Below are 12,876 nucleotides of genomic sequence, written 5' to 3' on the forward strand. Positions count from 1 at the left end.
ATATGGTTCGGCGCAGGGTATGGCGATCGCTGTTCATACCCCCGCATTTTGCGGTACCCCCGTGAATACGTTATTCAATAACGTATGTTAATGTTGTCTGTACGGCGGTAATTGTACAGATGCTGTTTCTATAGTGAACAGTAATGTTTGGGGACGCTTTCATGACGTGCTGGCTTGAAAGGTTCACTATTCTACTGTGGTTTTCTGCAGGTACACTTACCATGAGTAATAGGCTTGCGAATAGGAAAAACGACTAGTTATATAGGGAGAGACGTATGAATATGTCACCGAAATTAACCTCGTAAGTCCAAAGTTTCTTTGGCAATTGTGTGTTGGTGAGGTCAAGTAGAATCGTGCATGCATAATAAACCTATTCGAATGTCTTGTCTGAGTGCTTGGCTAAGGACTATTGAAGAGTGGTCTATCCCAGATACAAACTTGTCACAATCCTTCAGACAGCCATCGGGTTTAGTATCTCCCCATTGCTTATCTATCCTCGAGATCTAGGATGTCCTTTCAGTGCTGTTATCCAAATCAGTTATCTTAGTACAGCTATCTAATGAAGTCTTCTGCAGAAAAGTTACATTCCAGCCGTTCAATCATTTCATTAGATTCTTGCTCTGTGTTGCTGTACCTTGTATCTCACTAATTGAAATCTTGCTTCAGATGGCCGAGACTCCAAATATTCATTGGGATCGCGAAGGATATGCTCATACCAATGACTTGCATTGGGAGGGCTTTCCCCGTCTCTTGTGGGAGTCACTTCAGATTTTCGGCTATGACGCACCCCCACGTTACAACGGATATGAGTTTGTTGAAGCGGGTGTTCCTCGGTGTAGGGTGAAGATGACCATTCCGCAGCATCCCTCTCGCTATTTATGGCAACCTGTCACAATTTGCACCATTGGTCACCGCCTTGTGGATACCTTTGAGTCTGCTGCACTTGAAGCTATTCACATCTTCTGTGACAAACACCCCCAGGAAGTGGCAGCCTACCCGATCGGATTGTTCCCAGCCACAGACTCTCGTGACCCCGAGTGGACCTTCAGGATCTCTTGCTGCAGTCATTTATTGGGAGATCTGTCTCTCGAGACACTGCAGACTCTTATCCGGTTCATGAACGTGCAGCATCATTATCAGTTGCTGCAACGTCGGGGCATGAACCAGTTGTCCACCTTAGCTCAAGGTCACCATGGAACTATCACCCAGCAGCTTGATGAGCTGAATGAGCTTCACACTATCAAGAATGCTCAGGTCGACCTGTTGGCCCAGCGTGATGTGATCATCAACAACCTGGAGAACCAGATCCATGAAAGGGAGACGGTTATCACCCAGCGCAATACCATTATTGAGTTCCTCCAGGATCAAGTTCAAGATCTCACTATTGAGCTTGATGATGCCGTCAACCATATCAACGAACTTCATGAGCAGCCCGTACCACCTGTAGTGCCAGAAGAAAATGAAAGTGAGGAAGAAGAAGAAGATCCAGAGGAAATAGAAGGAGAATCAAGTCTTGACTCCGAACACGGTGATCCCGCCCCAAATCTCCAATCTAATCACTCATCTTCCGGAAGTCTGTCGTCGGTGGGAAACCTCGACGACTATTAGCTCATTGCTCTCTTCGCTGTAATGGAGATGTCTAGTGTAGAGTAGGATGATCTGGTGGGTAGAATGAGTAGTTGTACAGATTAAGAACCACTTGGGTGTAATATAACGTGGTGTGCCTTGTACTGGGAGTTGTGGAAGTTGTGTTGTACTATATGTTGAACCACATGTTCAGTTATGGAGTTTAAGTTTAATGACCTATTGCTGCATACTTTGTCTCCATATTTGCATGTGATGGACCAACTGAACATATGATATGTATGCCTGATAACAAAAGGAAATAAGCATGAGTGAACATGATGGAAATTTTCCTTTTGTTTCAGATGGTTGGAGCAACACGTGGAACCCCTGAAGGTTTCCGGCCCGACCAGGCCAGCGGTTCGCAACAACCGCCACCTCCGCCACCCAATCTAGCGGAGGTAATGGCCCAGCAGACTGAACTACTGAACCAGCTAGTGAGGGCACAGCTGGGGCACTTCCATCACCAATCTAGAAACCGCGAGGAGAATGCCTCAGCCGGGTATCAGGATTTCTTCGGTACCCAGCCCCCGCTATTTCACAAGACAGAGGAACCTCTAGATGCTGACGCATGGCTCCGTACTGTGGAGTCCAAGTTTGCCCTACTATCGGCACCATGCTCGGAGGCGAACAAGGCCCTCTTTGCAGCACAACAACTCCGTGGTACTGCCCGTATATGGTGGGACCACTATTTTGCGATGCAACCAGATGGTCATGTGGTATCTTGGGAAGAGTTTAAGGCCACATTCCGCGCCCATCACATTCCTGAAGGCTTGATTGAGCGCAAGCTCAATGAATTCTTGGCATTAACCCAGGGCACTCGCACTGTCATGCAATATGCACAGGCGTTTAATCACCTATGCCAATATGCGAGCTATCATGCAGACACCGACGCCAAGAAGAGAGACCTTTTTGTCGCGGTCTCAACACCAAGCTCCGGGAACGACTGAACTTAGCCCGAGCCGACACTTTCAACGAGTTGGTCAATATGGCCATCACTCAAGAGGACTGTATCTCAGCTCATCAGCTGAGAAGAAGAGAAAGATTACCCCTGGTCCTTCCGGCACCCAACAGTCGAGGTTTAGGTTGGTGCCGCAGTCAACGACGCGACCTCCACCTCGCGCCAATTTACCAGGGAGATGGGTGGCCAGGCCCCCACCGCAGTCCCAGTTTAACCGACAGTCAGCTCCTCCTCAGCAGCAGCAACAGCAACAAGGCCTCAGGCCCACTTTCCCTCCTTTTGGTCAAGGAAACAAGGCAACCGTTGTTTCAATTGTGGCAGCCCCTCGCACTTCATCAAGAACTGTCTGCAACCTAGGAGATCATTCCAAGGGCAGCCCTCCAACACAAACAATAAGGGCAAAGGGAAGAAACAGATGGTACAATTTCGCCAAGGCAGGGTGAACTTCACCACTATCTCCGAACTCCCCGAGGGCGCTCCCATAATGATGGGTACTTTCACTATCCACCATCAACCCGCCATCATACTTTTTGATTCCGGTGCAACTCATAGCTTTATCAGTTCAAAGTTTGGAACCAAACTAGGCTTAGAATTGTGTCCGGTTAACGGAAGTTATTTAATTGCAACCCCGGGTGGTAGAGTGGCATCCTATCAAATATGTAGAAATGTGCCAATCCAGTTGGGCAGCAATCTGGTGAAGACAGATTTGCTTTTGCTGGATCTAGAAGGGATGGATGTTTTGTTAGGTATGGATTGGATGTCTAGACACCATGTCTCTCTAGATATCTCGTCCAGAGCGGTGGAGATAGACTCACCCGATCAAGGAACCACCACTCTTTATCTATCACAAAGAGGATGTATCAACTCTTGTGCCTATACGGCAGAAGGAATTAAACTCGAGACCATCCCTATTGTATGTGAATATCCGGATGTTTTTCCAGACGATCTGCCAGGGATGCCTCCAGATAGGGATGTTGAGTTCATTATCGAGTTACAGCCAGGTACGGCACCTATCTCCAAAAGGCCCTACCGTATGCCACCTAATGAACTAGCTGAACTAAAAACCCAACTTCAAGATCTTCTTGATAAGGGTTACATCAGTCCAAGTGCTTCACCATGGGGATGCCCAGCTCTATTCGTGAAAAAGAAGGACAATAGCCTACGAATGTGCATAGACTATCGCCCTCTCAATGCGGTGACAATAAAAAATAAATATCCTCTGCCCCGCATTGACATTCTTTTCGATCAGCTAGCCGGAGCCAAGGTGTTTTCAAAAATTGACCTTCGCTCTGGATATCATCAGATCAAAATAAGACCCTGCGACATTCCAAAAACGGCCTTCTCTACCAGATTTGGACTTTATGAATATCTGGTTATGCCCTTTGGTCTTACCAATGCTCCAGCGTATTTCATGTATCTCATGAATTCAGTTTGCATGACGGAGCTAGATAAATTTGTCGTGGTATTCATCGACGATATCCTTATCTATTCTAAAAACCCTGAAGATCATGCCAAACACCTCCGAATAGTTCTTCAGAAGTTAAGAGATCATCGTCTGTATGCCAAATTCTCCAAGTGTGAATTTTGGATTGATACAGTAAAATTCCTAGGCCACACTGTTTCTAGCAATGGCATATCTGTAGACCCCAGCAAGGTTCAGGAGGTAATGGATTGGAAGCCTCCTACTTCTGTTCATCAGATCCGTAGCTTTCTGGGTTTGGCTGGCTATTATCGCAGATTCATCCCTAATTTCTCCAGAATAGCCAAACCTATGACCGAGCTACTGAAAAAGGGGGTTAAGTTTGTTTGGAGTAAGAAATGCGAAGAAGCGTTTCATACCCTAAGAGCCCATCTCACTACTGCCCTAGTGTTGGCTCAACCGGACAATTCTAAACCCTTCGATGTCTATTGCGATGCTTCAGGCATCGGCCTCGGTTGTGTACTCATGCAAGACAACCGAGTCATCGCTTATGCTTCTCGAGCACTTCGGCCCCATGAACAAAACTATCCTACCCATGATCTTGAGCTGGCAGCTGTGATTCATGCGCTCAAGATTTGGAGACACCATCTCATGGGAACCAAGTGTAATATCTACACTGATCACAAGAGCCTCAAATACATATTCACCCAAGCAGATTTGAATATGAGACAACGCCGTTGGCTGGAATTAATCAAAGATTATGACCTGTAAGTCCATTATCTTCCAGGCAAGGCCAACGTGGTTGCAGACGCCTTGAGCCAAAAAGCACATTGCTCTTGTTTATCAATAGAGGCTCTAAATGAAACCCTTTGTTGGGAGATGAGAAAGCTTAACCTCGAAATTGTATCCCAAGGTAGTTTGAATCAACTTTCAAAGGAAGTTCCATTAAAGAATAGTATCATCATGGCTCAACAACATGATGATGGGATAAAAATCATTAAGCAGAATCTTATCAAAGGAGAGGAAAAATATAAGTGCTTTCGGATAGATCCTTTAGGGGTACTCTGGTTCAAGGAACGGATTGTTGTACCTAAAGACCAGCAACTCCAAAAGCAAATCCTAGATGAAGCACATCTGTCCAAGTTCTCTATACACCCTGGTAGTACTAAAATGTACCAGGACTTGAGACAGAACTTCTGGTGGACTCGCATGAAAAGAGAAATAGCAAGGTATGTTGCTGAATGCGATATCTGCCAGAGGGTCAAAGCCAGTCATCTCAAGACTGCTGGTGTCTTGCAACCATTGCCTATTCCCTCTTGGAAATGGGAAGACATCAGTATGGATTTCATCGTTGGCTTGCCCAACACCTCCCAGAAACATGACTCCATTTGGGTAATCGTAGATCGATTAACCAAAACTGCTCACTTTCTTCCTGTACATACTACCTTTACCGCCAAGAAGTATGCTGAAATCTACATAGAACAGATTATTCGACTCCATGGAGTGCCTAAGATGATCATCTCTGATCATGGTGCTCAATTCATCGCTCGTTTCTGGGAGCAACTTCAAACATCACTAGGGACTAAACTTATTCGAAGCTCAGCATATCATCCCCAAACAGACGGACAAACCGAAAGGGTCAACCAAATCCTAGAGGATATGCTAAGAGCTTGCGTCATTCAATATGGCAAAAGTTGGGACCAATGCTTACCATTGGCAGAATTCTCGTACAACAACAGCTTCCAAACAAGTCTTCAAATGGCTCCATTCGAAGCTCTATACGGTCGCCGGAGTCGAACTCCTTTGAGTTGGTCACAAGTCGATGAACGTAAAATCTTTGGACCCGACTTGGTCACGGAGGCTGAAATCAAGGTAAAGCACATTCAAACCAATCTTAAAGCAGCTCAATCTAGACAGAAAAGCTACGCGGACAAACGTAGGAAGCCCTTACAGTTTTCTGTAGGAGAGTTTGTGTATCTTCGGGTGTCTCCTACTCGAGGAATTCAACGTTTCGGCATCAAAGGAAAACTTGCTCCTCGATACGTTGGACCCTTCGAAATCCTTGAGATCTGCGGACCTGTAGCTTATCGTCTTCAACTTCCACCTCAACTAGCGGCTATCCATAATGTTTTCCATGTCTCCCAACTCAAGAAATGCCTCCAAGTCCCCACAGAGATCATAGATCTACAGGCTGTCGCTATAGAACCTGATCTTTCTTATACCGAGGATCCCATCAAGATCCTAGATACCAAAGAAAGAAGTACTAGAAGAGCGACGATCAAGATGTATAAAATTCAGTGGAATCATCACACTGAAGAAGAAGCAACTTGGGAAACCGAAGCTTATCTTCAAAAATATTATCCGGGTTTCCTGAACAACAATCTTTTCCTTTGAATCTTCAACTTTATCCTGTTCCGAAATCTCGGGACGAGATTCTTTTTAGGAGGGAGGGTTGTGACACCTCAGGTATATAGGAACCAGACTTAGTGCATTGAGTGTAGGATGTGCTCTTGTGTGTTATTTAAGGACCAGATTTTAGGGTGTTTTCTGTAATTTTAGAAAAATATAGGGCTTAATGTGTAAAATGTGTGTGAGGGTGGATAATTTTGAAAAATAGGAAGGGCTGTTTTGCAATGATGCTTTTACCTTTAAACTACTGTAAAAAGTGAAAACAAAATTTTCAACTCTTCTGAAGGAGAACCCTTAAGCAAAAGTGTAGAACTTTTTATTCTCTACACTTTTGGTTTTTGGATCATTTTCATTTGAGCTTTGGTTTAAAAGTTACTCAAGCTTTACAGTGAGCCCCCTAAACTTTTGAACAATTGCAACCGGGTCCTCGTCGTCCACCTCCAGCTTCTCTGTTTTCCCCATGAGCTGCTGACGCCACCGCTTAGCTCCGGCGAGCTGCCCCGGCCGCCACCTGCCCCCGAGCCGCTCGACAGTGCCACCTCCACCTCCAGCGCACCTGCCCTGCCGCTTGCCAGGCCCTGGTGGCCGTTTTCCCAAGCTGCCACGCCATCCCCGAGCGCACCACGGCCGCCATGACGTCGCCGGCGTCCAGCACCTGCTTGCCGCCCTCCAAAGCTTCTCCAAGTGCATAATTAGCTTCGTGGCATCTTGCTCGAGCTCTTTTACCACCTCCCCGAGCTCAATTCCGCCCCGGCCCCCTTCTCCCTCGCATCGCCGCCGTCCGCCATTGCGCCGCCGTTCGGCCTCGCCGTCGACAGCTCAATCCCGAGCCTCCCCTCCCCGACTTCTTGCTCCACCAGCACCACCTCACCCTCCTGAAGCTCATAGTGCCGGCCGTTTTCCATTTCCCTCACCAGGACGCCCTGCCCATGAGCACGCCGCCGTTTCCCCGCCGCCGCAGCTCGGCCTCGTCGCCGTCCCACTGCTCCGCCGTCCCCCAGCCTCTGCCAAGTGGAGCAACAGCACCACATCAACCTCACGAAGCTCTCCAGGCACTTGTCGTTCACTCCCCGACTCTCCAGCCACCGGAACGCCGCCGCCAAGCTTCCAGCCGCCGCCGCCGCCTCTGTCCACCGTCGCGCCGCCGCTACAGCTCCTCCCCGGCCCAACTCCGGTCACCCCTGAGTCCGTTGTGAGCCCCTGAGCATTTCCCCTCCCTTTCCCCTCGCCGCCGGCGAGCTATCTCGCCGGAATTGGTCGCCGGTGATCCACCCCGAGAGGAAAGCCGGCCAGGGACCGGATTGCTCTGTTTTATAAACTTCCAAGGGTCTGTTTGTAAAGGATCAGTCCCCTTTTCCATTTCTTTTTCAGCCAGCTTTGAAAATTCATACGGAATGGTAGAAAAATCCAAAAATAGTAAAACCAGTTCTGTTGTGTTCATAAAAATGAGATCTACAAGTTTTTTTACTAAGGTATAGTTTGGAATCAACTAATTTTGAAGTTATTTAAATGTTTTCAAAAAGGGATCTTTTGTGTATAACTTATGTGATTTAAGTTTATTTCCTGCAATTCTTGGTTACTAGTTAGCTTAAGTAGTATTTAGCTTTGTGTGAAATATTCAAGACCAGTGCAATTTGGTAATTCGAGTAATTTCAAAATTGGTCAAAATAAGTTCAAACAACTAAGATTTGAGTGTATTAATGCTAAATGTGTTTAAACCTATGATTAGGAATAACTTGCCTTAGTTTTGTGATACTTGCTTAAGGACAAATATTAGTTGTTTGATGATTTTGTCATTTTATTGTTGATATTGAGTGTGTATTGATCTGTTAAATTACAACTTTATCATGAAGGAAAGACTTAACATGTTTGTTACTAAAAATCAATCCTTGCACATCATGTAGACTCGTCGACGCTTGAAGACGGAGACTACGAGTTGATCTTGGAACCCGAACCCGGGCTATCTGAAGACTCCGTCCAAGTTACTGAAGAAGTGACTGAAGCCCCGAACCGACGTTCGGAAGTTTTTAACTCGTCTGACCCTAGCTTCACTTCCGAAGGCAAGCCCCGGTGCACGTCCCAATATTTTAAGTTATTACAAATTCGTTATTATATTATATATTTTGCATTACGTCTAGAAGTTGAGATGAAACCCTAGTTGCATGATATCTTAGGAAACCAATGTATTGTACCCGAGTCCTTATCGCTTAGATGCTCTGTTAAATAGGATCGGTAAAAGTCGAGTGATTTCCTATCACTCGCGCGATATAGGAGTTGCTTGTTTAAAATTCTGCAACCACTATAAGGATGACGGACAGGGTCATGTGCTGAATCATGACCTGGAAGTTTACCCTGTCTGTTTTGATAAAAGCTTTAAGGTCGAAATGTGTGGTAGTGGTGGCTAAGCGTTTGAAAGTACTAGCCACATGCCGTGAATATATGGTAAGCGGTAAGCCTAGTAACTGATCGGCCCGGCAAGTGGACATACCCCCCACAACTCGTATTTTGGTTCTTCTTGTTACTCGATTCGACGTGTGGGAATACGTGTTGCAAGGGCAACCAGGAGTACGGGTTTGTAGTCGCGCTACAGCCGTACGTCCTGCACACATTGGGTGTGCGTATGGTCCTGCAGTCGCTTGTGGTGGCCCTGATCCACGACCCGGAATGAAAGGCAAACGGTTGCTTCGGAATCATCACTGGATGATCCAAGCGTGTGTGTTAGGTTTACCTTGCAAGGTTTAAATTCGGTCCGGATCGTCCGCCTCTCACGAGAATTGAGATTACTTATCCCTTTTACCACATAGAGTAAAAGGTGTAATTGATAATGGAGGAATCTTGATGATTGATAATCTCTATCTTGCTTGTTTAGTATAAGTGCTTACCTAGAATGGTTAATCAAGCTAGAATCAGAAAGCTAAAACTTGAAGTAGATTATACTCTTTATTGCTTTTCAGCTGAAAATAAACCCAGAACCGTACCATACCTTCATGAGTCTAGTTATGGGCTAAAGTATACCCAAACCCGGGTAAGTCTTGCTGAGTATCATTATACTCAGCCTTGCTAGAACTGCTTTCAGGTATGCCGGTTGAGAACCAGGCTGATAGTGCGTCCTGCCCCTTTGCTGTTCCACCTGGTTGGTCCGTGGAATGGGATCCGTCCCCGGCCAGCATTGACCCCTCGGACTGACACCATCGACTGGGCTACGCATGGTGCTGCTGATGGCGACATTGTTAGTCGCGTTGTCTTTTCGCTATGACTTTGGTCGACGGGTGTTTACCCGTTGCTTTTAAATAACCCTTTGTTTATTTTGCTCCAGTCAGGGCTGGAGAAAACTGGTTTGTAATAATACTGCTTACTCTATGATAAAGGCTTGCGTTGTTATGTACCTGGAGTTCTTCTTGTATGAGTATAACCTACTCCGATCCTGTGTAACCGTGGTTGCATCGGGCGGTGACCCGACAGACCCATGGGTTGTTCCGTTTGAAGTGCATTTGAGATCATCTTATCTTTGTAAATGATGATTAGTGCACTTGAACCAGAATAATTCAGACGGTTCTGCCACAGCTGGTATCAGAGCTGTAGGTTTACCTACACTCTATACAGGATGCAGGAGAAATCCAGGGATATTACAGTGCTTAAAAATGATTTCAGAATAAAATTTGGTATAACAAAGAAATTTACAAAAGGCGTTGGATTCGCTAAGGTTGTGTGCCTAGTTCGTAGAGCCCTAAGGGTTAGTTTGGGAACTACCAGGTGACTGCTAGTTACTATACTAGGTTTCTAACTTCCAGCACTACTTCCTGCAAAAATTTACTTTCAAGTACAATCAACCTTAGAATTGTATAAGTCATCATCCGTCACCAAGGTAAGAAGGTAAGGATCCTCAGCCAACTGAGGGAGCTTGGCCTTCCCGTCGGTGATGCGAACCGAACGCTGTTTCTCAAGCAGTGGCCTACTTGAGATGCTGCCAATGTACCAACTTCGGTTGACTACATTGGGAGTATATGGTTCGAGGCAGGGTATGGCGATCGCTGTTCATACCCCCGCATTTTACGGTACCCCCGTGAATATGTTATTCAATAACATATGTTAATGTTGTCTGTACGGCGGTAATTGTACAGATGCTATTTCTATAGTGAACAGTAATATTTGGGGACGCTTTCATGACGTGCTGGCATGAAAGGTTCACTATTCTACTGTGGTTTTCTGCAGGTACACTTACCATGAGTAATAGGCTTGCGAATAGGAAAAACGACTAGTTATATAGGGAGAGACGTATGAATATGTCACCGAAATTAACCTCGTAAGTCCAAAGTTTCTTTGGCAATTGTGTGTTGGGAGCCCGCAGGCCGTTGCAGCGCAGCATCTCGAGGGACACACCGTTATGCGCGCAAGAACCGGCCGTGCCGATGACGGCTACTGGAGGCACCTAAGGCCCCCAGGCTTAGGCCGCCGGTGCAGCCGACAACGGTCCACGCCCCGAGCCGATCGGTGGACCAGCAGAAGCCGTTCCGCATACGACCGGGGCGCATCACCGGCCCCCATCCGCTTCCCTCCCGGCAATTTCAAGCACTCTTTGACTCTCTTTTCAAAGTCCTTTTCATCTTTCCCTCGCGGTACTTGTTCGCTATCGGTCTCTCGCCTGTATTTAGCCTTGGACGGAGTTTACCGCCCGATTTGGGCTGCATTCCCAAACAACCCGACTCGTTGACGGCGCCTCGTGGTGAGACACGGTCCGGGCCGGACGAGGCTCTCACCCTCCCAGGCGTCCCTTTCCAGGAAACTTGGGCCCGGTCCATCTCTGAGGACGCCTCTCCAGACTACAATTCGGGTAGTGAGACTACCCGATTCTCAAGCTGGGCTACTCCCGGTTCGCTCGCCGTTACTAGGGGAATCCTTGTAAGTTTCTTCTCCTCCGCTTATTTATATGCTTAAACTCAGTGGGTAGTCCCGTCTGACCTGGGGTCACGGTCCGAGCACCAAGGCGCTACGGTCGTGAATGGGTCCTTTAGGCCAAGGAGCTAGCTGCGTGTCGGGACACTACACCGAGAACAAGTTATGTCGCCCACCACATGCAGGTGCCCGACACGGTATGCCAGCAGCCACAACTTCAGCCCACCACACCATGAGGCGCGGGAAGCCAAACACCACGTCCGTACCCAAGGATGGGTTGGGAGTGTCTTTTGGCGTGACGCCCAGGCAGGCGTGCCCTCAACCCGAAGGCCTCGGGCGCAACTTGCGTTCAAAAACTCGATGGTTCGCGGGATTCTGCAATTCACACCAGGTATCGCATTTTGCTACGTTCTTCATCGATGCGAGAGCCAAGATATCCGTTGCCGAGAGTCGTGTGGATTAAGATAGCAACATTGCACGGGGCATGCGCGGTAGGCCGAGAATGACCCCGAGCAAGGCAATATCAGTGTTCCTTGACGCCTTCGGCGCCGTGGGTTCTTTGGCGGCCCCCGTCCAACGAAATGAAGGCAAGGGGCCTTGGTCGGACAGTACCCCGATGACATGGATGACACGTTCACGGTCTGTTTTTTTAAGGGTCACGACAATGATCCTTCCGCAGGTTCACCTACGGAAACCTTGTTACGACTTCTGCTTCCTCTAAATGATAAGGTTCAATGGACTTCTCGCGACGTTGGGGGCGGCGAACCGCCTCCGTCGCCGCAATCTGAACACTTCACCGGACCATTCAATCGGTAGGAGCGACGGGCGGTGTGTACAAAGGGCAGGGACGTAGTCAACGCGAGTTGATGACTCGCGCTTACTAGGCATTCCTCGTTGAAGACCAACAATTGCAACGACCAGAACATCTAAGGGCATCACAGACCTGTTATTGCCTCAAACTTCCGTGGCCTAAACGGCCATAGTCCCTCTAAGAAGCTAGCTGCGGAGGGATGGCTCCGCATAGCTAGTTAGCAGGCTGAGGTCTCGTTCGTTAACGGAATTAACCAGACAAATCGCTCCACCAACTAAGAACGGCCATGCACCACCACCCATAGAATCAAGAAAGAGCTCTCAGTCTGTCAATCTGAAAGGCCCTTGTTTGGTTTTGGTAATTGATGGACAACTTAGGTGGACTAATAAGTGTTTATGTTGAGATACACAGGAGATTAGTCCACACAAAGACACTAGTATGAGCAACATGTGCCATGGAGGAGAAATGGCTAAGGGTTGATGCTATGCTCATATAGTGTGATCGAGGAGCTCATTGCATATGAGACATAACATGGAGTTATGTGACCAAAATGGAGAAGATCAAGACAAGGCTTGGCTTGATGGACCGGTTGCAATGGAGAAGGGCAAGTCAAGGCTTTGAAGCGAGGGACCGCGAGGCGGTGAAGCTTGAGCAAGATTTGGCGCCGATGGACCGAGGCAACGGTGAAGAGCGAGCAAGGTCAAGATCGATGGACCAAAGAGGTCATGTGATGATATGGAGTGGATCATATCATTCAAG

General features: G+C 47.4%; 1 protein-coding gene and 1 non-coding gene across 2 annotated transcripts; one reads left to right on the forward strand and one right to left on the reverse strand.

Annotated features, from left to right (window-relative positions):
* Positions 1-3,539: 3,539 nt before the first annotated feature.
* On the forward strand, positions 3,540-11,348 carry LOC112899436. The gene is given in 4 exon segments (XM_025967913.1): positions 3,540-3,585; positions 10,626-10,640; positions 10,755-10,795; positions 10,797-11,348. Coding segments are annotated over 4 exon segments (654 nt in total).
* Positions 11,349-11,602: 254 nt separating this feature from the next.
* On the reverse strand, positions 11,603-11,758 carry LOC112901753. The gene has a single exon (XR_003230342.1). It is a non-coding gene; the product is annotated as a 5.8S ribosomal RNA (ribosomal RNA).
* Between the last annotated feature and the right edge of the window lie 1,118 nt (positions 11,759-12,876).

Source organism: Panicum hallii, chromosome 7 (assembly GCF_002211085.1).
Source record: "Panicum hallii strain FIL2 chromosome 7, PHallii_v3.1, whole genome shotgun sequence".
Taxonomy (NCBI): domain Eukaryota; kingdom Viridiplantae; phylum Streptophyta; class Magnoliopsida; order Poales; family Poaceae; genus Panicum; species Panicum hallii.